At 37.6% G+C, this 24,108-nt stretch overlaps 1 protein-coding gene across 17 annotated transcripts in view; it reads right to left on the reverse strand.

Moving 5' to 3' along the window:
* The window catches only part of ANK2 (ankyrin 2), a 253,472-nt gene that overhangs the window by 135,290 nt on the left and 94,074 nt on the right, over positions 1-24,108 (reverse strand). For all 17 annotated transcript variants that reach the window (XM_074905236.1, XM_074905230.1, XM_074905229.1 and 14 more), the window contains 3 exons: positions 23,606-23,707; positions 10,720-10,818; positions 9,116-9,214 (listed from right to left, as the gene is read on the reverse strand). In XM_074905236.1, the coding sequence (XP_074761337.1) occupies positions 9,116-9,214; positions 10,720-10,818; positions 23,606-23,707 (300 nt within the window). The remainder of the gene's footprint in view (positions 1-9,115; positions 9,215-10,719; positions 10,819-23,605; positions 23,708-24,108) is intronic.

Raw genomic sequence — 24,108 nt, forward strand, 5'->3', positions numbered from 1 at the left:
TATTAACTATAATACTATACACACTAAAAAAGCATTTCAGGGTTTTTTTTGGTTGAGGGGGTGGGGTGTAAGTAAACAACTGTATTTAAACTGATGTATTTTATCAGGCTTTCACAAGTTGAAACAACTTAAACTCCTGGAAAACTACTGCACTTTTTTCTCCAGTGAGACTGTAATGCCTACCAAGCATTCAGATCAATGCTGCTGAGGTGTGACATGTACCACCTGTACACTGCTTGATTTTATCCTTAAATGCTTTATCATAAGAAGTCTATTTGTGTAAACTGTTCCACTGCAATACTCAGTAGATAGTTTAATATTCATCTGTATGTTCTCCCTGGGACCCTAGCAGGGAGTTTGATTCTACTTCAACCATAAGGACAAGTTCTGAACCAACACCAGTGCAAAAGAGAGAGATTGCACCTTTGAGAAACATAATTCAGTTCAGGATTATTTCCTTTTTCTCAGAGAAGTCATTTGTTCCAGCTTCACACCTGGCTCAACCCTTGAAAGACTGAGGAAGAAAGTGCACCCTGTTCCCCTCTTGTCCTCCTGCCCCTTTGACTACACTGTTCTGATGCTGACAGCACCTTCATGGAGGGAATTTTTGTTTTATCTTATATCCACATTATGAGAAAAAGAGATTCAGTAAAAAGATCTTTTGGATACATCAAGAACCAGCTAAATTAAATACTGTGGATTTCTGTATCAATGAAAGCACCTTATGTTTTCTGACCAGATTCTTTCTCCATGTTTCAAAATAAGAAGCATATTAGTATATACTAATTTTCCTGGGGTATCATTTCCTTTTATAACAAAGCTGGAAAGTGCTATTAGAAAGGATCACACACACATTACGTGTAAGTATTTGTGAGCACAGAATTATTCCATGTACATCTGTAAGGGCACAGGATTGCTACTAGATTCTGACCTACTGTAAAATTCCCCAACAAGTGTTAGCTAATCATTTAGGTGACAATCCTTATATTCACTACACACAGCAGATGCTGAGGCCCACATGGTCTGTAAAGAGTAAAGGTGATAAATGCTTTTAGAAAAAAGACCAAAATTGATTTAGGGAGGCTAGTGACTCTACTTCGTTGGGCCAAACAGTTAAACAAACAAAAAGATGAAAGACTTATTTGAGATGACTACTTATTTGAGATGACAGATCATAAAACTAATTTGTAATATATAAATTTTAAAAATGTATTGACACAGAAACCTACACTGAAAATAGTACCACCCCTTCAGCTGTCTCACTGATTCCCTAGTAATATAAATAGTGGTTTTCACTCTATACTTACACCACTGCAACAATTATAAAGCCTATGGATAAATGATGTTCCCTGACTTTGTGATGAGCTTGGTAAGTTCATTCATGAGAGATCACACAGAACTCCAACTATAGCACTATGTATATGACACCTGTTGCCTCACTGTTACAAGAAAACCCCTCTCTCGGGAAGTGTATTTTCCTGTAAATCACACTTCCTAGCTCAGATGCCAAATTTCAAGAGCACAAACATTCTATTTTAGCAGCTTCAAATATCACGATTTTCTCCACAAGAACAGCAAAGCAACAACAGAGCCTGAAACACAGCCAGGCAGAAATCAAGATGTTCTGTGCCTTGAAAATGTCATTTTTACAAAGAGAGAACCTGTAATAGAAACTAAGCTAATGAAGAATAATGGGAAGGAAAGAGAATGGATTAGTCATGCACAAGGAAACATAACTTTGACACTGGGTATGGGTTAGGGCCCAAAAGTTTAGCCAGGGCAGAGTCTCACACTGGAATTCTGGGCAGTCGTCCAAAACAGCATTTGGGGTTTGCCTTCCAAACATGGTGAAGAAAAAGCAGTACTGAAAACAACAATTTAGGTATATGGTTGAGGGCTGGAATGAAGACAGTGTTGCACTAAAATTGTAAATAAAATGTTTGTATTTATTTGGTTGTGACTCAGTTATATCTACACTCTCATACACACATGAGGATAACACTTCCACTGCCTGGTTCTTATCTTTACAGAGTGTGTCATTACAGTTGGGGTGAAATGTGGCATACGTTGGTCTGGCGAGCCCTTACTGGTATACTGGTTTATTGCAGGCTCCCAAAGTTTATGCATTTTAAAAATAAATATTAGAGGCCATGTATGACATTATTAGCTGAAAAAAATCCACTACTTGTTTAAATTAAAATCTTTCAGCCTGGACAATTCATCCCTTCGTAGCATTCATCCCTTAACAGATTCTGTAAATTAACAAAATAGGCTAAGACATATGTTGGAAATATCTCCAGTTTGTTTTCAGTCTTTGTTGGTTGAGATCCTGACATGTTCAGTTATTTTATGGCTGCAATTGGGACCCCAGAGACAGATGTCAAACTGATTCAGTATCCTCCGTTGTTCTTTAAGAGGTCCCGATCCTCAGAGCAGCTTTTGAGAGAAAGCCAACTAGTCCCGTATCTCCAGATCACCACGCTGCCACTTCTGCAGGTAACACCATAAACTGGGCATCCTCATAGGATTATTTTTCCTTTTAACTGTATAAATTATCTGGGGAAATAGGGAAGTCCCACATGAACATGCTGATATTAACAATCATTATCTTATGTTCACACTCTTGTTATCCTGTAATTCTGTGTCAATCTGTAAGTACTGCTTCAGTCTTGCACGCACAGGCATCATGCTCAACTCCACTTCCATATTTGCCCGAGATCATACTTCAAGATCAGGAATAAGGGTTGTTTAACTGATAATCACTGTAAGAGATAGGCAACTGAAACTTGGACTAGTTTAAGGCAGGATGAATACATATTATCTGTTCTTTCATTGTTCTTAATGTATTACTTTTGTTTACATCTCTCAAAATCCATATCATCTTCCAGAAGGCATTTCTTGCTTTTTTTACCTCCTCCAGAGAAAAGATAACAGGTCTGATCCTTTATTACATTAGCAATGATGAACTGCAGCTAAATGACTCCTCTTGATATACAGCAGCTAAAAATCTGTCTCTCTAAATATACTAATATAAAAGCATAAAAGCCAGTTGGAATTAAAACCTTTTGTCATAATGGAGTAGCAAAGACTCTGCAAAATATGCTTCATTCTGAAGGTAAGATTATCTTTACAAACCAGGGGGAGAGCAATCCTAGAGCATCCTGAGAGAGACAAACCAATCACTTCTCAGAGAATCATCTAAATCCTTCTTTTGCTTTTGTTGTAAACACTGAATATGGACATTCAACAAGCTCTCTTATTGCTCCTTTTTGGGAAAGCATATTGAGGCTGGAAATTTTGTGCTACTCTAAGGATTGCTTCAATCTGATTAATAGTCCCAGTAAGAATACTCTAGTAGACATGACAGCATCTCCTATGTGTTGAAATAGGAAGCAGTAACCATAATGGGGGCAAATTTAAACAGCAGTATTTTGGCTAACGTGTTTGCAATGAGCTTAGAGCAGGATATCTAGGAAAGGAAACCGGAGGGCTTTTAAATAACAAGATCAGCTTGGGGGAGGACCGATTTATCTAATCCGTGCTTTCTGTATCTGGGTCACTTTAAATAATCCGATGATTAAAAGGTAACTTCTCCTTTTGTGAGGGCCCTAAACAAAGCAATGGTCAAAGCCCAACCTTAGCACCTAACAGGGGAACAGATTCTATTCTAAACTCAGTTGCAGAAATTTTAATATTGAAGAGTTCTAAACTCAGTTGCAGAAATTTTAATATTTAAGAGAATAATTTTTTTCTCACATGACTCAAGGATATGATAGTTCCCTTACAGTTAATGAACAGGAATGAACTGTATTTCCTCATTTTGTCTTTTACTTTTCAGCTCTTTGTACCTCCATCACTTGACATTTGTCAAATCACCTCATCCTAGGATGTGAAACTCTTTGCATGAGGCTAACTTTTTTGACCTTGTTTGGAAAGGAGGAAGGTCAGGACAGATCCATTCCATAATGTACGCATGGTCAGAACAGCTCAGGATCATTGTCACAGGGTCAGTCTACAGGTAGACTCAGTTATTGTTAAGATTATTGCAGTCAGGGTAGCTGACGTTTGACAGGCTAATATTCCAGTTATCAGACATCTCTGATGCCTATACATGAGTCAGATAATATAATCTGACTTTAAGAGAAAACAACAGTGACAAATGCTAATTTATCAAAACAAAACGTTGGACTGACTAAATCTGGTGATGTTTCTTCTACCTGGGAAAAAAGATCAAGAATTGGCACAAGAATTTCTAATATGTTGCAAAAGTAGACACTCGTTGAGAGGAAGATTACAAGAAAGAATTACTATTCTAATGCACAAGCAACAACTAAGAATACGTTTGGGGTAAAGAAGTGATCCAGCTGTGAAAGAAAGATGCCACTGGGCTCAGTGAAAGTGTGAGGAGAGTGGTGCAGTGATAATGGCAAGTGGCCAATTCCACTTCCATGGTTCTGCATAAAATGAAACATTTTGATGCCTGCCATGGACTTTTTCTGAATTCCCCACTGAAATTCAGAAGTACCTAGAGGATCACCCACACAAGTGAATACATATTGCAAAAGAATACATCATTCCATGGGATGGCCTTGTTCTGCTCTGCAAGGAAATGTAATCAAAGTTCAAAGAAATAGCCAGAACCAACCCCTGTAGACCTGTTACCCGCTTTGTATTAAGAGTTTGTACCATCCAGACCCAGACAACATTTTGTATTATCAGTGAGTGCAGCTTGGTCAGATCTATACATGACCAAATATCATTATCAAATCAAGAAAAGAAATTGCAGAAATTGATTTTTCATTTAATGACACATATCCAGATCTACTCACTGAACTATGAGCAGTGAACCAAGCAAAGGTTTTATAAATACTCAATATATAAATATATTTTCTCCAGCAACACTTGTAGCAAAATGTGATTCTAATTGAGCCAAACAATTGCACACTTGTCAAATTCTAGGTGGATGTATGCCAAAAGAGGACCAGCATCTTCTAGATCTATGGCCATTTCTGGGTGTGCCCTCATTTCAGCGTTTGCCTGAAACATGCTCAGGGAAGATGTCAGCTCTCAAATGATATGCATGCAAGTGAAAGTGGAGTTTTTCAATTAGTAATCACTGAGCAATTAGGCTTTGTATCAAAATAGAAATTACTTTTCTAAAAATAGCATTGATGACATATTAACTCAAAAGGAACAGACTCTTTAGAAGAGGAAAATGAACAAAATAACAGCTCTGAAGGCCAACATGAAACTGAAGGGCAAAGCAGTCTAATAGAAAAACAAAATCCATAAAATCAAAGCCCTGAATGCTTAACAGTCTCAGATAGCACAGATGGGGTTTGTAATCTCAGCGGCTACAATGTTTTTAATAGCATTTTCTGAGATGATTCTGTTATTTTGTTGTTGCAAGGAACTAGGAAATGAGTGTGGTCTTACAGATGTCACTGGTGGTAAGTTTTGATAAAGGCCAGTATTTTTATGCAATTTAATGATGAAAAGGAAAGGAAAAACAATAAATTGAACAAGGTGTAACTGACAATACTCTTTCATCTATCAGTTCATCATCAGTGAATAAGTTTTGTCACTATGGCAAATTGTCATCACTGGAAATGAGTATGACCTTGACAGATACCAAGTTCTTTAAAGAGGAAGTTATTGAGCAACCTGAGTAACTTCACTGGCATTAAATCACTACCAACAAATGGCGTTTAGCAGGCACCTAAAAAATTAAAGTGTGAAATAACAAAAATAACAGGGAGAGGATGTAATATTCCCTCAATACCAACAACTCTTCCTAAAAGATTTAAGTAACAATACAGCATCTATCTTGAAAAAATGGGAGTTGAGAGAAAATATAATAAAGAGAAACTGAGCATTTCAGTCATAATTTCTCACTTTCTCATTCTATTTTACCTTTAATTTGTATTGCTTTTCATTTCTGACTTTCTCCATTAAGCTCTTTCCTGATGTAATTTTTTTTTCTCTCTACCTTTTCATCGATGACATATCTCCTGACAAAAAAACCTTAGTATCTGAGTAATCAAGCATATTCTGTTCAGTCATTCTCTTTTCCTTTTTCTATATAACTTAGTTTTGGTTTTTTTTGACCAGCTGTAGTTAGGTATGCTTGAATCTTTCTTGACCTTTTATCATAAATCAAGTCTATTCTTCATTAATTTTAAATTTTCTGGTTTTCTTCTCTTTGTTTTGTTAACTTATTTATTTTCTATGACATATGTGATTCTTCAGCATGTCAATGCAACCTTGAGTAGAAAGGCAGCATTCATTATCCTCATTCCACTCACAAGGAGTAAATAAATTACTTATTTAATCTTCCAAGGGAAGCCTCTGGCAAATCAGAATTAGAACCAAATTCTTAGAAGTCTGCTCAGAGCCCTGACTGAAAAAAATACATTCTTTCCATCCATCATATAGGCAACATATGTTCATTCATATTCAAATTACTAGCTACATGGGAACATGTGCGTGAATGTTCACACACAAATACTATTCTAAGTGCTAAACATTATCAATAAATATTACCCAAGTGCATTCAACATTTATCAAAAGGAAGATAGGTCTAGGTCATGCACCTCTCTCTCCGTGTACAGTTATTTACTGTTGTATTCATGACAGTGCTTTGACCAGGAAACCATATGACAGCAATCCCTGCAAAGGGACACCTTCCACTGGAAACATCCCCTCAGCAGCAGCAAGAGCCTCTGAACACCTCTTCCTGCTTGAAGCAGCTATTATCCATCTCTTCTGGAAAAGCACAGCAGGCCAGAAAGACAGACCCTAAACGTCCTCACAGCTGGATCACCCCGCGTTAGGGATTCACCCTCCCATTCAAGTCAACAGAACTTGCTCAATTAAGACAACGTGACACAAATCCAGGACATGTGTATCACAGCAGTTTGAATTCATCCTGTCTGGAAGCAACTAGTGAGCAGTACTGGGGAAAAAATGTTCTCCACTGGATTCATTCAATTAATTCAAGTAGCAAATGACTGTTAACAGGTCTGTGTACATTACACACAACAACCAGAGCTAACAATAAATGCATTTAAAACTAGAATATTGTATAAAATAATACCTGTGAAAACGATTTCCGATTCTGGTAGTTGTTTTTTACTTGGGTTTTTTAATTTAGAAAGCTTCATTTATTTTTCCAGCAAACAGAAAAACCTTTATGAAGACTTTCTGAGGGATCCTTCCATTTTTCCAATTGTTTTTCTTACCATGCTCAAAGACATTAATAAAAGGCATTACTTTATCTTCTTATACATATGGAAAGGCTGATACATGTATGAAATCATCTGGTTAGGTCATTATATAAAAAGAGCTTCCTAAATTTTTTAGCAATGGAATTACAACATTTCTTATCATTAATGAAAGTACAGCATGGGGAGTAATTGACCATCAGTTGTCCTGAGAGAGCTCTTTAGCAGTTGTTTTGGGAAAAAAAGCATAATAAAGAAAATATTTTTTAAAATCTTGGAGTCAAGCAGCTTTAAGATCTTTTCAGTTTCTCTCTCCTGTCTTAAAATGCAATGAAGGTACAGACAAACCTATTCATTTTATAAACCTATTTGTTCATCTCTTGCTCTCTACTTACTTTACACTGTCCATCATAAATTTGTAATATCAAACAGCAAAAAAACCTTCCAGTTCCAGCTTCCCAGGTCTGGGCAAGATGTGGAGCTAGCTTGACTTTGGATGGACTGTGACAAACCAGAACCTTTTACAAACTTGCCTGTGTTTCTAATGGTCAGGGAATGTGCTACAGAAGAGGACTGACATCTCACACAGGCCCACCTATGCTTCCTAAAACTCTCTTCAACCAAGGCAGTTCCCAGCTGCACTGTTAAATCAGATCACTTTCTTCTTGTTCTGCTCATGTATCCCAGCAAGATCAAGCTAAGGGCCATTATCTTGCCTATAGACAGTAAGTGCTAGGAAAATTTAATTTGAAATTAATAGATCTCTGAAGCATGACTTGTTTTTCTCATCATCTTAGCTTACACCGTTACTGCAAAAATGATATTTGTGGCCATGAATGACGCATTAGGACACAATTTGAGCCCTGTTAGTTAGCTTGATGATTTACTTTGAGAATGTCACAAGCTGACTAGATGCCTCACAAAGATGCGTTTCTTTATCATATATAGTCCTCATCTATACCATCTGTTCAGTTCCTCATAGCTAAGGCAGCATTTACAAACATTAATCAAATTATTTGATAAATTCTTCCTAATCCCAAACAGAGAAAATAATAGGTATCTAAAATATGCGTTAGGATAACTTGGTCAATTAATCTATGGTGCTAATAGTGCATCTGTTTGATAGGGCAGAGGAGACAGGGACAGCTTGGAAAACAAACCATCATCTAATTAGTCTGCAGAGTGTTGGTCAGTGCCAATCTAGCACATGTTGTTACACCTCTGAAATCACAGCAGGCAGGCAGCTGCCACCTCAGCCTCACCCAAAGCAGGGAGAGAAGAACCGCCCATCGGTCAGTCTCTGCAACACCACCACATTCTCTGGAACGTGCTGGAAGATCAGACAAGCTTCCCCTCAGTAGCAATAACAGGGCTGTTTTTACAGTTGCTTTGCCTGCCAGAACAAGGTGAATTTCCCCAAACCAAATGCACATTCCAAACTTCTGATTTAAATTCTTTCTGATCGCATAAAGAATGAGTTCACAAGCATGGAGTAAGTTATCTGCAAATTTTTAGCCAACAATTAACCATGGAAAGCAATTGTATAAATCAAGTCTTCAAGAAATTATCTTCTTCACTACTGCTCACCAAATTCAACTCAAACATACGATGTAATATTTCTACACCTTGAAAAATTTCTGAAACAATTTATTAAAGCACACTAGGAATTTCTAAAATATTTCAGTCGACACCAATGCAAGTTCCTTTATCACACAATGAGTAAATAATGACTTCAACTTGTTATTTACTTTTATTCTACTTACCAATGAATGCTATGTAAGCCTCAATTTGATTGATTTGTCAGGCTTGAATGTTTGGACTAAGATCTCAGATCTAACTTATAAAACCTCAGTGAACAACTTTTGAAGAAAAAAGGAAAAAGAGCATCATACCTGAGATTGTGCATTAATGTTGGCTCCTTCCTTAACCAGAACTTTGACAACTTCAGTTTGTCCTGCTAAAGATGCAATGTGCAGGGCTGTATTCCCCTTCTGTTATAGCAAAGGGGGAAAAAAAAAAAGACAGACATTACCCTCTTCAGGAATAGTTTCAACTAGCAGTTCTTTATAACATTCATTTTTTGAATACAATTCTACCTTACAAGTTCCATGATACTCCATAAACATCACAGGGGATAGAACTGGTAGTTGTTGCAGCTATGAAGATTTCTCGAGTGGTGGTGTAACACTAACATCCTAACTTAACTTTTGAATGAAATTATGGAATGGCATTGGGACATGGGACAAACTTTTTGGCAAGGTTTAGTACAGGCTAACAGTTTTTTTCATTCAGGTCCAGAGATCATGTCCTGTAGAAGGTAGCTGAAATCTAGAAGTCCTAAAATTCAAGCTGTGCATCCCATGTAAAATGAGATTTCCCAGTACAAGACCCAAAAGGAATTTCTGACTGGTAAGTAACAGACACTAGCCTTTTAAACACAGAAGATAAATAATTTTTTCTCTTCTCTAATTGGCATAAAATTAAAATACATATTTTTGAAAGGCATTAACCTTAAGGGATGCACTGCACAATAAAAATAATCCCTCACAAAACAGTGGCAGTGCAGTAGATCACTGCTTTTGTAAGAGCCTTGTATTTTTTCCAGGCCAATCTTTCATCCTGGGAGCAATATTTAAATGGCTTTATTAAAGAATCAAGGTTCATAAAATCAGAACAAAACCCCAAAATCTTATGTAGAACCTGGTGGTTCTACGAACAGCTTCACTGAGAGGTGACTTAAAGACGTTTTTGAAGGAAGGAACTTCTGTTTTTCCATCAATGATGGAAATCACAAGTTCAACCAGAAGCTCTCTGAGCTGAGGACCAAGTGTCAACATTGATGGAGATCCTGTCCATCAGAAATCATTAAAAATAAGAGAGCCACAGGGACACAGTGGTGGTAACTAAATACAAAGGCTCGGCACAGCCAGCCAACCTAGACACTAGGAGTCAAACATGACATCATTCAAGCCAACAAATCTGGCCCATCAGAAGAAATTTACCACCCATAGACAAATAAATATACTGACTGAATGTTTTGGACATACGCACATGGCTGCCTGTGAGAAGGCCAAAAGCAAAACAATTTATCACGCAGGGGTTTTTCTTCCATTGTGCCCTTGAGTGAAAAGGCTCTGGATATGATACAGTCAATTACCATTTTTCACAGATTTTAAAAAATTACTATTTTGAGCTATATTCACTACCTCTATAATGGGGACCTGTCATTGGAAATAATGACAAATCTGGCATTGCTAAAACCTTTTAGTGCTTCCCCTGTAAATAGATTGAACAAATAATAATCCTTCCCTCTTCATTTACTACTAATAAGCTTCAACAAAGAACATAAACTCACAGGCCATAATAGAAATAACATTTTAAATATCAGTGAATTATTTATATTATTATCTTATTTTGTACTTTAATCTTTTTTTCTCTAAATTTCTCTCATGTATTTGACTTTCTGTGTATAAACTTACAGACGTGCATGAATTACCTTAGTGGCAGAATCCACAGCCGACCCTCTTTCCAGTAATTCTTGTACCAGTCCCACATGGCCTTCTTTAGCCGCCAGGTGCAGAGCATTGAGTCCATTCTGTAAGCACAAGGGCCATATCAGTTACAAATATCAGTTCTGAAGATACACATTCCTACCTTAGCCTGGTATAAGAAGAAGATTAGTAGCTGGATTACTATTACATCTCTTAGCTGACTGTCTACATTAGTCAGATATTTTGGACTTGGCTATTTAAACCAAGGCTCTGTGTGACAAACTTTTCCAATAACATTTTTCTCATAGCAACAAAGACATCAAAACAAACCATTTTTTGCAAGTATCCATAAGAGATTCCTTCCTTTCTGACAGTTTCACATTTCTCCAGACTACCACCTTGGGTAACTCTATGGAGCTCATTATTTCAAAATTTGAGTGCATTATCTGCCTTCTCTTTACTGTAACCTTATCTAGTCCCACCGAGGTATTATCAATACAAAGAAATCACACGACTTAATCAAATTCACACAAGATGTGTCTATTCAGTCAGGATTATTCCAGGCTGATGTAGCTGTCCTGAACCCTGGACTCTCCTCTTCTATTCTGGTATAACCGGTATCAAACAGAAAACCAAAAGCACAAGTAAACCGAAATGGTCGTCAATTACACGTGGCTTGCAATTTCTTTTGACCCATGACTTAGTACCTCTGCTGGTTTCTGACGAGCAAGTCTCTAAACTTCAAGGTTTTGTGACCTCATTCAAAAAGGAAGAGAACATTAATTAAATAAAAGCTAAGATTTTCAAAAAAAGCAACCTAAGAAAGTTAGCATCTAAATCCTTTTCACATTAAATAGGAATAGGATACTTCATCTCAAATTCCAGCCATGGAAACTGTATCTTCCTCTTCCTAGTATGCCTGTTCCACCCATGGGAAAAAAATAAAATGACAGTCTATTGTAACTGAATTGCCAACCTATTTTTCACAATCCTATGGTATTTTTCATGGTACATCAGGCAGGTGACAGCAACAGATACTGCCATTGCCCTCAAGCATTCTCCTGTTTTCCATACTGCAAGTGTCATAAGCAAGACTCAGGTATTTGAGTAACTTGCAGCAAGTTTAGCACTGTGTCATTTTTATCACTCGTCTCTAAGCAGTTGACAGTCACTTCAATAGTGAAATAAATAAGCAGCTTTCTGGTCTTTCATTTGTCCATCCACAGAGGCAGTTCAAGCCTGTAATTCCCAGTAGGATTTTAAAGCACTTAGCACATCATGGGAGGCATTTAATGGGAGTGGGTCCAACGGCTGCAGACACAGAAATCCAAATGCATTTCTGAAGTAACTCTATTTAGTTTTACATTCATGAAAGCAGCACAGGCAGATTTTGTGGTCAAATTCAGAAGGGCGACTATGAGAAAAGCAAACGAACTGAAGGAAAGCTACAGGCACAAGCTGCCAAAAGAAGAATAATACCCTTAGGGAGCCTGGTAGTTAGGAAATGTTAATCAGAAATGTGGTTTCAAATCCCATTGTGTGGATCCCAGCAACCAGATCTTCCTTACTGCAGAGGAACACTCTCACTACCCATCTGCAGAGCCCAGTGGTGGCAATAGTGCCATGCCCTAAGTCAAGGATAAATTCTTAGCCAAAATTATGTGGTGAAGTTGACCATAATCATCAAGATGAGGAACACTGCACATTGCAGGCTGAAAACATCTCAGAAAGCTATAATCTTCCTTGGTTTTAAATCTCAGCTGAGTACTAAATAACCATAATTACTACCTACAGTGGTTGATAGCTTTGAAATAGTATTTTGTGGGGAAATACAGAGTGTTTTTCTCATGGTTTGAGAACAAAGACCTGTTCTCATATCTGATCTCACAGATTCAGTCATCAGCACTTTCTATGAGAGTATGAATGGTAACTTTGACTCCCTACAGTTGTACACAGCTGACACGTTGCTATGACATGTTATTAAACTTCATCCTTTGCAAGCAAACTGAAGTCCACAGACAGCAGAGATATTGCAATATTACACGGTCCACACAAATTATGCACCCACACATGCCTCTGAATGCAGGAAGTTGAGGGGAAGCTTCTTTTTTAGTTTACCATGTCCCAAGGATGGACAAAGCAAGGCTTGTTTCAGTATTTAATCAGCAGCAATCTCTTAAAATACCTGTATCCATACCTCTACGACACATATCTAATGATACCACATTAAGCAGCTGAAAGCTAATATTGTTGCACAGATTAAGTTTATTTGCAACATATGGTGCTTTTTTATTCATTAAAACATGAGCAAAATGAATACATGAGGTCCAGTAAAAAGGTTACGAAAGAAACTATAGCCTAAATACAGTTCCTACTGTCCACATTCAAATTCCATAATTCTTTAGTTAAAGTAAGCCGGAGCAAGCAATAGCAGAAGCAAGCACTGCACTGCAAATGTTGAGGGCCAGCGTGACTGAAGCCTTAAAGCAAGCTTTGTTCCTCCGTAATAATCAGAACCAGTGCTGTAATTATTTTGCAACCCACATGGCTGATCCCTGCTACTTATGGTGACAGAAGCTCAGATTTAATCAATGCAACTCCTCCGTTCCTATCAATTCAATTCTTTTATTTTAGACCAACCAAAGTTTTTGACACTTCCCTTTTTCTCTCCCATGCCTACCAAATACAGGGGGGGTGGGGGGGATGAAATTATTTGTCTGCTAAGCAAAACTGCACAGCATACGGACTGTTCCTCCCTATAAAACATACATATACCATAACTACCTTTCTTTCAGAGACTCATTTGTAATTCTAACTCTAATAAAAGAATATAGTATCAAACCTTCCAAGCTTGGTTCTTCAAATATTTCCCTGCCTGATTCCTCAGTTCTTCTTCTCCTCTACCACTAAGCTAGAGGCGTCTATATTTTACATCCCGTAGAGCGCTACAAATGTGCACACATACCACTACGGCTCACAACACTTATTGTAGTGTCACCCTACATATTTTCACCACATCCGAAAAGCCCACAGATTTCTTGTACATCTTAAAAAGCACCAACCTTTTCTAAGCCAATCAAAAGTCAGTCATTTTTTTTCCCCTTAAGACAGACACTGTCTCACTGCTATTGTCTGAAAACCACCCAAGGAAGTCCATGTTACTTATGACTTTGTATTCAGTTGCTTCATGGAGGGATCCTCATGCAATGGAAGTTCTTCAGCCACTGGCAAGTTCAGTGTCAATCCTGCTGTGTCATTTACTCCTTCTGGGCCATCACCCAGATCGCTGTTACATCCAACAGCAATAATGGCTTATACTATTCCTGCCTAACCCTGGCATACCAAAGCAAACTGACCCCACAGAAAGGCAACTTCTTGGCAGATCAACCTATAGTTCAAAGAACATTTTAAATCAGACAAGTCGGCACTGCTATCCAAAGTGCTTCTGTCTCTCCTGTCCTCTCCTCTCCTCATTTCTATCCCCAGCCATCTTTATGCAGATCAGGTCGCTCAACTGTTCGGTATGAGGCTGCACATATGCTTCTGTCAGCACAGGAGAGAGCACGGAATGGAAGCATGACCGCCAAGCCAGGGCAAGGCCAGGATCACTTCTACTGTAGCGGTATTGACTTATTAAAAAGAAAAAAAACAGCCCTAGCAGCTGTCTAGCATTACTGCAGCTTTGCTGACGAACTGCATACCAAAGCTGCAATACGGGCAGAGTTCCAGCTTTTACACCCTCCCCTCTACGCTCAGCTGTGACAAGTATATAGACAATAACCTGGTAGTCCTAGAAAGCCTTACTCACCTTCTGCTAGCGAGACTTGACAAGTATAAGGAACATAAAAATGTACAGATGAGTGAAAGAAAGCATTTGAAGGAAACGGGGAAAAATTCTTTATACAAGTGACATTTTCTTGTGATACTTCAGTATACAATGGTCTTGGCACTAAAGAAAACAACCTTTGTTAAATATAATGATTCTTGCTTCCCTTAAATTTACTTCTATTTGAACATATTAATTCATTAGGTACTTAGTATATTTAAGAACATAAGGAAGCAAGCAAGTATATTAACAAAATTAAGCTGCTTCTTTATGCTAAGAGTCTGACCCCTTATAACTCCCATCAACTCTAATGGAAGTTGGGATACAACAGTTTCCAGGAATATTTTCAACATTTTGGTTTCTAATTATTCTTGCCTTTGCCACACAATGTTAGAATGGTATTTAAGCAACTTACAGAGAAAACATCATGAAAGGCAACAAAACAATAAAAAAATCTATTTTTTTAATGTTTCGACATTCTCTTGAAGCATGAAATGCACTGCACTTTTACCAAGTTCTTTTCACTGATGCTGTTTCACAGGCTTATATAGATAACAGATCAGTAGCAAAGCATAAGTTACAAACACAATGAAAATTAAAAAGCTACTGTGACTAACTCTGCATAGTCATGCTAACTCCTTTACATGTTTTGCCAGAGTTAACAAGGCATATGCACTCACCAGTAGAGTCTGAGACTAAAAAGTAGTATCAATAGTCTTTGTTAAAGTCAAATACTTTTCTCCATCTCTTTAACAGATGTCAGTCTACGGTTGTTGGTTGGCTCCTCTGAATAAATCTCTTGGGGAAGTAAAAAGTGCATGTGGTCAACCTCTTTTCAAGAAGGATTTGAGAAAGGGCACATGAGAGAGCTGGGCATGGCCTTTTCAAGTCCAAAGGTTTCTTGAAGTTTTTCCCAAAAATATCACCAAAAAATAAAGTGAACAGTTGAAAAAAGAAAAATAATTTCAGATTATGAAAATTCTCCCTTTATGTTGCTTTATAGCCTGTGAATTCATGAAAATGAATTAACCTACCAAGTGACATCAACATGTGATACTGTTGACCTCATTATGACCACAGTGCCACTTCAGTCTATAGTTAGCACTACTGGGGCTGTTAGCTGCTTTCCATTTGGACTAAAGGAGGGAGTAATTAATAGCTGGTGCTCTGTCCCACTGTAACTGAAGCAATAAAGACACCAATCAAATTATAAAGAAGCCAACAAAACAAGAGCAAAAGACAAACAGATCTGAGTTTTAAAGAGCCTTGGAGCTGGAGGCTTCCCAAAACTACTTAATATTTGAATCCTGTCCTCTTCAAGGTATCAGACTTCACACACATTCTTTGTGAATACATGAAACTTCTTCAAAACAAATGCCAAAATCCATCAAATTTTTCCTTCCAAAAAAGCAACTCTATTGCCATGAAAAACTGACAAGCCTCCTAAGACAAGATGGGGAAACATTACTTTATGTTGCATTTTGGATTACCAATTCTGTTTCAAGACACAGCAGACAGCTGATGAGCCCTTAGACTTCTCAGATTTTTGGGTCTAACTTCTGCTAGAACTATGGGCTGCACAAATGCATATGGTAAACCTAAAGTTCATTTTGCTATTCAACATTTTTCACACTGATTCAGAACCAAGTTGTTTTCTACTGCTACATTAACCAGAAATAGCAACCATGTCCTGAAATAACTACATTTGTAACAAGGAAAATAGCTTTAGTGGAATCAGAGATTTCCAATGGCTATCAGTTTTTCATCCTATAAAATATCAGTAATTAGGATTTTTTTTAAGACACTGCGTTTAAAACAGGGAAATTTTATCCACAGACATTTCTAACTTTCTCCAGGCATAAAGAAATAGAAATGATTTATGATTTCAGAATAAATGGTTGTGCTTGAATTCAGATTAAAGTAAGCAGTTCCATAATAATTTAACTTGATATGAAGGTAGCATTCAACAAAGCATAATTAAGTCATAACTAATTGTTAACTATATAACTATATTAATAACTGTAACTAATCCCTGCATCCAGCATATCCAGAAATGCTAAGTTTCATCCGCTTTTGAAAACAGTTACATTGGGAACAATACTTTGATTATCTATAAAGACAAATCTCTATGAAAACTCAGGATCTGAGAAACAAATGCTAAAACTGAAGAAAGCATCTTTTTGTGTTATCTCTGTTCATGAAAACTTACCCTTAATATTATGTACTGTTTTCTGAGATGGCATTTAGTCTAAAAATAGCATTATACTAAGAAAAATAATCCTGTGTATACAAGGCTTTATTTTTTTAAAAGCATTCAGATATCTTGCTCTTAAGACAGCTGCAACGCAACCATCTAGACATCCCATTCAAACACCAGAATCAGAGTTTGCAAGAAGCTGAAGTGCCTATTCATGCTCAATGGATGGTGAGGGCTAAAAAATTTGGCTTCCTAGTGCTGCTGATGTAGAATGCCCATCTCAGTTCATTCTTTGTACTTGGGAACTCCCATAATCAAACACAAGCCAGTGCACAGAGGAAAGTTCTTTCTAGCAAGGCTGAGACAATCCAAATTAGAGATCAATTTTATTCATAGAACTGAAGGGGTTATGTTAGCATTTTTTGTTTTCTACTGTTTGACAAGAGCTTGCAATATTTCATAGTCTAGAAAATTCCTGAGTTAAGTCAACCCAGATGTCAGGTAAAATTACTTCATTCATATTAAGTCATGTTAATATGTGATTTTTCTGTTTTGCACACTAGTCAACTGCTTTTTTACCCTAATAAGTGCAGTTTTAAGTCCAGCTTTGATCTTAAACACAGATTCTGAAAGTTGGTGGTGTTGCCATCTACATTCCAGGAATGCTTTATCTCCTTCAAGCCAGTAAGAAATCATGCAGCACCCATTCTGTTGTTTGCATTCATCTGGCTCTAATTTCATCTATCCAGTGCAAGAGGAGCTTTGCCAGACAGCTGCAGATGGGAAGCACTTTCCACAGGAGACAAATCTGTAGCAACCCTAGTCATATTCCTCCCATGGCAAGCAAGAGAATATGAGCACTGGAAAAAAAACTTGTAATATTTCCAAGTAATTATCATATTAACTGTGCTTTGTCCTGGGGGGTGATCAGTTTGTTAACATTGGTGCTTACAATAAAGACATAAAATTTGCTGTACCTGTCTGAATGTAAGAACTTAAGTCTAGATTTACTCTCTCCTAACCAAGGAACTTGCAGTTTGCCATGTTGTGTCCTACATAACTTGGCAAGTTTCTTCTTGACAGTAGGCCTTTCAATGGAAACGTTCTTCTAGACAGTAAGCCTAGACTCTTTCTATATGTTTTCAATAAGCAGCACATGGAGAGCCCCAGTTCTTATCCTGCTCATCATTAAAGTCCTTGGCACAGACAACAGAATTGCTCTCACTTTTGTGTCCTAACTTCCATTTGACACACGCCTGCTTTAATCATATGTTGCATTTCTTCAGCAGGGAAGCAAATGTCTCAAAATATTTTAGATTATTTAATTTTCTTTTTTTGAAAATAAATAGTGGCCACAATTACAGGGTTTTTAATTTGTTTTGACATTTTTCCAGTCTGAATGCCAGCATATAAGTATCAGAAAAGGAGCAAGAAATTTTATAAAGGCTTTCTTGGTGGTACCGATAACATTTGGATAGTATAAAGCTCCAGCTCAGGAAAACAGCCTTCTTCAGACTAGCACTTAGCTGCATACTTAAATTAAATTCAATTGGACTTAAATGTAGTTTTAAATTTGAACATGTAGCTAATTTTCCACAGAATTAAGGATTTGGAGTTCTTGAGAATACCAAGAAACTTTGAAAATCTATCCCTCATGCCCCAGACTCCTATGTCAGGGCTGTCTCTCCATGCCCCCAGGCAAGGCGACCCAGCAGAGCTGTCGTGCTGTCTGCGCTAGGCCACCCTGCAGCAGCCTGCGCGCCCCACACCACCTCCTGCCCGCAGCCTTCTCCTGGTTCCATGTGGTGTACCATGCCCCAAAGACACACCCTGTGCGTGTTGGTTTTTTCTGGGTGAAAGTTCCTGAAATAACATGAATTCTGTACCACACACTATTAAAAGAGGGATTTTAACCTTTTAATTTTTTGAGCACAATGCAATGAGTAAGATGTGCACAATGTGGCTGATGGTCTGAGACAAGGCTTAAGTGATCAAGGTTTGCTTGGGTATACTGGGGGACTATGAGTAGCAGCAGCAGCACCCCCAGCACAGGCCTTCCCTGCTGCGTGAGGAGAGTGGTCCCTGCACCAAACATCCTCTGAGCTGCTCCCAGGTCTCATGTCAGAGAAAACCAGCTGCTTTACACCAGAATGATTAGGGAACCAGGACTCAGGGGTGAAACTGGGTAGGCAGGCCATTTAACAGCGTAGGATGTTCCCACACATAGCTAAAGCACAGAAGTTTTTCTTATAATTGTTATGTGCAGGGATATATGAGTCTAGTGGAAGGTGTCTCAGCCCCTGAAGGGGGGTTGGAACTAGACGATCTTTAAGGTCCCTTCCAACCTCAACCAGTCTATGATTCTATATGGGAGTATAACCAGGGATACCACACCAATGACACCTTTCACTAAGAGTTGCTACTCACAGAACCCATGCCCAAGACATAGCACAGTTGACATATGTCAGGGACAGCATTTTCAGAGTCTTCTCCTCTGGTCCCAAACTTTCCCTGAATACCTTCAAGTTTTTACCAAGAACTCTTTCTCTTTGCAGTCAAACAGAGAAAACCATGCTGCCAACAAGTTGAACCTGATGCTGCAATCTATGAAGGTGAACAGTCTCTGAGGTTTCTGTTTAGGTGGTGCACTGAAATTTTAGCCAATCTCATGATGTGTGAGTTATAAAACAGAGCTTATGTGACATTTCTACTGAATTATTTATTGATTTTAATGTTGTATAAAAACAACCCTTAAGCAATTTTACTTTCAAAATTCATAGCCTTTGTCCAGTTAGTGGTGATTTTGATTATATCTGGCTAAGAGTTAGAGGAAAGTCGGACACCATACAGCCTGGCCTTTCAAGTCCCCCTTCAAAGAAATGCCACTGAATTCACCAGAATGTCAAGACACTTTTCAGGACTGATGCAGACGCTTACTTGCAAACTTATTTTAAGTCATGGTTACAGTCCTATTAAATCTGACGATACTAGTCACTTAAATATGCATTGCAACTGTAGGTCCCTAGGCTACGAAGCAAAAGTAATTGGATTTATATGACGGATTTACAAGAGAGCCAAGCTAAAACATTCTATCACATTACAGTCATATCAATGGCGAAACCTAACAGTGTATTTTTACAGCAGTAATAACTTTCCTGAAAGGGGAGGTCATATGTTATAGATATGATTGACCACTGATAAAAACATCCAAATTTACAGTTTTCTGAAGCAAGGTAAAAAAAACATGGTTACTCTCTAACCATATGAGGGCGATCAGAATTACATTGCTAATTCAAGTGAGCTACAAGATTCTAATCTGCTTGGACATAACTTAGCTAGTCAGCTAAAAATACCATCCACTGAATGTTTACTTACTGGCTGAGATCTCACAAAAATAGCAAGGGAAACCTCAGACTTCCGCACCTCAGGTCACAGGGGATCAGGTGCTTTGTGTGGGCTGACTAAAGAAAATCAACTGGCTGACCATACTGAGTTCAGCATGATAAAGTAGTACATAATATTTCTATAATGCCCAGACTGCCCCATGCCCTTCCTACTGTGAATACATATTTTGAATTGGATTTGATCTTACTCTTGGTGAAACAATCACCTCTACAGTTCCAGCAACTGCTCCTACAGGAGGAGACTGTCACTGCAGAGTGCTAAACTTCCACCTGCTTCCTTTGAACTTCAAAATAAAGAAGTGTTTTAGAACCCACTGAAGATAACTAACTACACAGTTGTGAAAAATTCCTTCTGAAATTTTATGAAGGCCAAGATTGAATTTGGGCATCTGGACAACCAACAGATCAAGAAAGTCTTCATTAGAACTGATCCACTGGAGCAAAAAATGCACCAGAAATGCAAGAGACTGGTAAAAACGGTGCAAAGTTCTTTCTTGAAATAATAGGTTTAGGGTACACCACAAGTAAGCCAAAGAAAGAAGATGTATAACTATTACCTTTGAAAAAACTTACTACAACTCTTTCTGCCCCTTTGAAGTGATCCCCTTACAGGTTTCTGAAGCAATTTACTAATAATTTTCATAGAAGTGGCTTCCAATTATCCAAGAAGAAAACAAAAGGTTCATTTCTTCACTGAGGGTTCAGAGATACAGTAATTGCAACCCAAATTCCAAACACTGGGGAATATGCTATCAGCACCACTGATAGGGTACTATTCCAGAGCATACTGCCCAAAGACTTTGTTAAAATTCTTTCAGAAAAATTAAGACTTACAGTTTTACAGGGGTTTATTGCTCTTGCCATCAAAGAAAACCCATGTTTTCATAGTTTTTATTTGATACCAAACAAATCCACAGCTTCTAAAACCCACGGTCATACCAGAGCAGGAAACAACTCAAGCTTTCATTCTGACTTAGATCACCTTGGTTGTCAGAAAAAATTCAAAATGCTGTTCCAACAGGCTTTTTCCTTCTAGCTGCCCTGAAAAGCAATTTATTAGCTGTCACAACTTAATGGAGGCATAATATAATTTCCTTACTAATTCCAAAACTAAGTACAGATTTCCTAAATATTTTACTTATTTATAATAGGTATGTCCACAGCAACTAGCAGCTCAGCTCCTGGACACAATTTACATTAGTAGCTACAACTGTGTCTCAGGATACAGTAAGGAAAATTATTTCTGATCTTAATCTGAATAGTAATCAGAAGAGATAAGACAATATATGTGTTTTCTCCATACAAAACCTAAAATAGTATTTTCTACCTCAATTTTTGCCACTATCCAGTACTAGTATATCCATCCTTACACATTTCACAAAGGACAAAGCAGCTCCAGATATCTTATACCTGAAACGTCCTCTGCCAAAAAGGGAGTATTTTTCATTAAATCAAAACGTAAAAGTAATGTGAATAACGGGGAAGATTAGATTCATAATGGAATTATTTTTCTTTTCTTCAGTAAAGCACATACTGCCCATCATTTTTCTGTCTTTAAGTTATTAGGTGATACTTTTCACCACAAAATAGAAAAAAATTGAAAAACCTGATTTTAAGAGTATTGTGTACAAGCAAATAATGTTTTGGTTCTAAAATCTGTTTACTAAAATATTAACTGAATGATCTGAAAATCATGAAAAGGCATGAATAAAATCCACAGATAATGTGCAAATTTACCTATTTATTTTGCTATCATCTCTCTTTGGTATCCCATTCCCCCAGCATTCACATTAATTTAATGAGCAAACCCAACAACAGGCCCTGAAAACTAAGCATAAAATTGAAACCAGAAACTATATTTCTTTATTTTGGAGAAACATATAACAACATATTGCAAACAGGGCCAGGATAATTTCTGTAAGAACAGTAAAAAGTTTGTTACAAATTCAGACCCATAATTTCTTTTTTCAAGTTACTGCTATTACTATTATATGAATGAGAGCACGTCCTGAAAGAGTACTCTTTGCTCTAGCCATGATAGAAACCCCAGACTCTAAAAATGTCCCCACGCTACAGGGCTTAAACATACCACACTGAATATGAAAAAAAATGTTTACAAGAAACTTCTTTAGGTGACTGAAAAATGTTTTGCAATTTAACTTTGAAATCCACTCAAACACTACTGCACTTATCTTTGCAAATTGTTGCCTGAAGTCTCTATCAGCTTCACCTATTATTCAAGCACACCTTGCTTTAAAACTTTCAACAATGTCTTCACATATAAGCTAAAGATACCATTTTTCATACATGGCTTTCAACTTTTTCCTTGGCTCTGCCAAGGATGCTAGTCCACACTGTCTTTTAGACAAATGTCTGCAAAAAGAAATTTGGAACATGCTTTTAAACTAACCCCTACACCTATGAAGATACCAGAACAGAGGTCTTCAAAATAGCTTTGAGAAAAAAAAAAAAAAAAAAAAACACAACACCCAACACCAAAACCTGGCAGCTGGTAATACCGTAGAATTTATTAATTATAGTCATCTCACTGCCATCCTCTGCTCATCTGTCAAACTGCTGTAATACCTATTGCTCCTCAACCCCTATTTGCAATGCAACTTCTCTGGAGAAAGGCATTATCTTTCATTAAAATGAGGAACACCCATTACATGGGCATGCCTCATTACAATTAATAAATGGATACAATAGATAAACAGCAATAACTAACAGAGAAAAAAATATGAGCGGTGGCACAGTCCCACTTCTCTAGGCAAATAAAAGAATAAGACTCGCAGTATGGGAAAGAAAACTGGATAACGGGTGGGCCTCGGTTCAGTCTCACTCCGCCACAGCAATACAAACCCAAGCAAACAGGCAGTGAGGAGTGCTTTGCTGAACGCAGATGCCTCACGACATCTAAACTGCAGCTTACTACAAAAAAACCAACCAGAATTACCGAGAACCTTCGACTTGATGTCCTGGAATATTTTATCATACTATTTACCTGTATCCAAAGAACACTACATAACAACTTCCTCAGCTAGAACCTTTTTCTTTTTTTTTAATAATTTGAGTATTTTGAAGAATACAACTCAACTCTACTTAGTGCTCAGTGTTTCTGTTAGAACTGGAACTTCACAATAGCAGGGCCATTAGTGTTAGACTACCAAGGCAGATATTGAGTTTTGATTACCGGTACTTCACTAACATGTATCTATACCTGCAGGACACTGGCAAGAAAGTGCAGCCCAAAAAGGTTTACACAAAGCTTTACTAAAAGCAACAAAATTTTATAGACATTATCAGCTTCCTGCAGAAAGATACCACTGAAGAACAAGACTGAAAACGTAGCCTGAGGTGAATCAAAACATCTCTATGAAGTCATCTAGCACGAAAACAACAGGTTATTGAGGGGAGTTTCTTGCAACTCACTCTTGCAAACTTCTGTCCTTCAAATATCTTACCTGATTACATGTGTTTATGTCTATTCCACTTTTCAGGTATTCCACTACTTTGTCCAGATTGCCAGCTCTGGCAGCTCGGAGAAAGCTTGCATTGCTGTCAGACTGTAAAAAGATAAGAAAAAAAAAAATATCTCTAGTTAGCTCTTGTTTAGGAGAGAACACAACTTCATCACCAGTAAAGGGTTTCCACGTTTGATGCTGTGGGAGAATAAAATTGTGAAGAAAACTGACTTTGCATTATAACTGCATTGATTAGCATACACATACTTAAACAAGGCAATACTGGCACAAAACAACTGCAGACCTGTCAGAGTGAGCAAAAGAGTTGCTGAAGCTCAAAATCTAGCAAGAACCAAAGGAAAAAAAAAAAAACAAAAAACAAAAAACAAAACAGAAATCATAGAAACTGATATTAGCAACAAGAAAAAAATTAATGCATCAAGTTGCTAGCTAGAGTTTTCTAAGATACTTTATATATGCTCAAATCCCTGGAAAATAATTGA

Source organism: Athene noctua, chromosome 4 (assembly GCF_965140245.1).
Source record: "Athene noctua chromosome 4, bAthNoc1.hap1.1, whole genome shotgun sequence".
Classification (NCBI taxonomy): domain Eukaryota; kingdom Metazoa; phylum Chordata; class Aves; order Strigiformes; family Strigidae; genus Athene; species Athene noctua.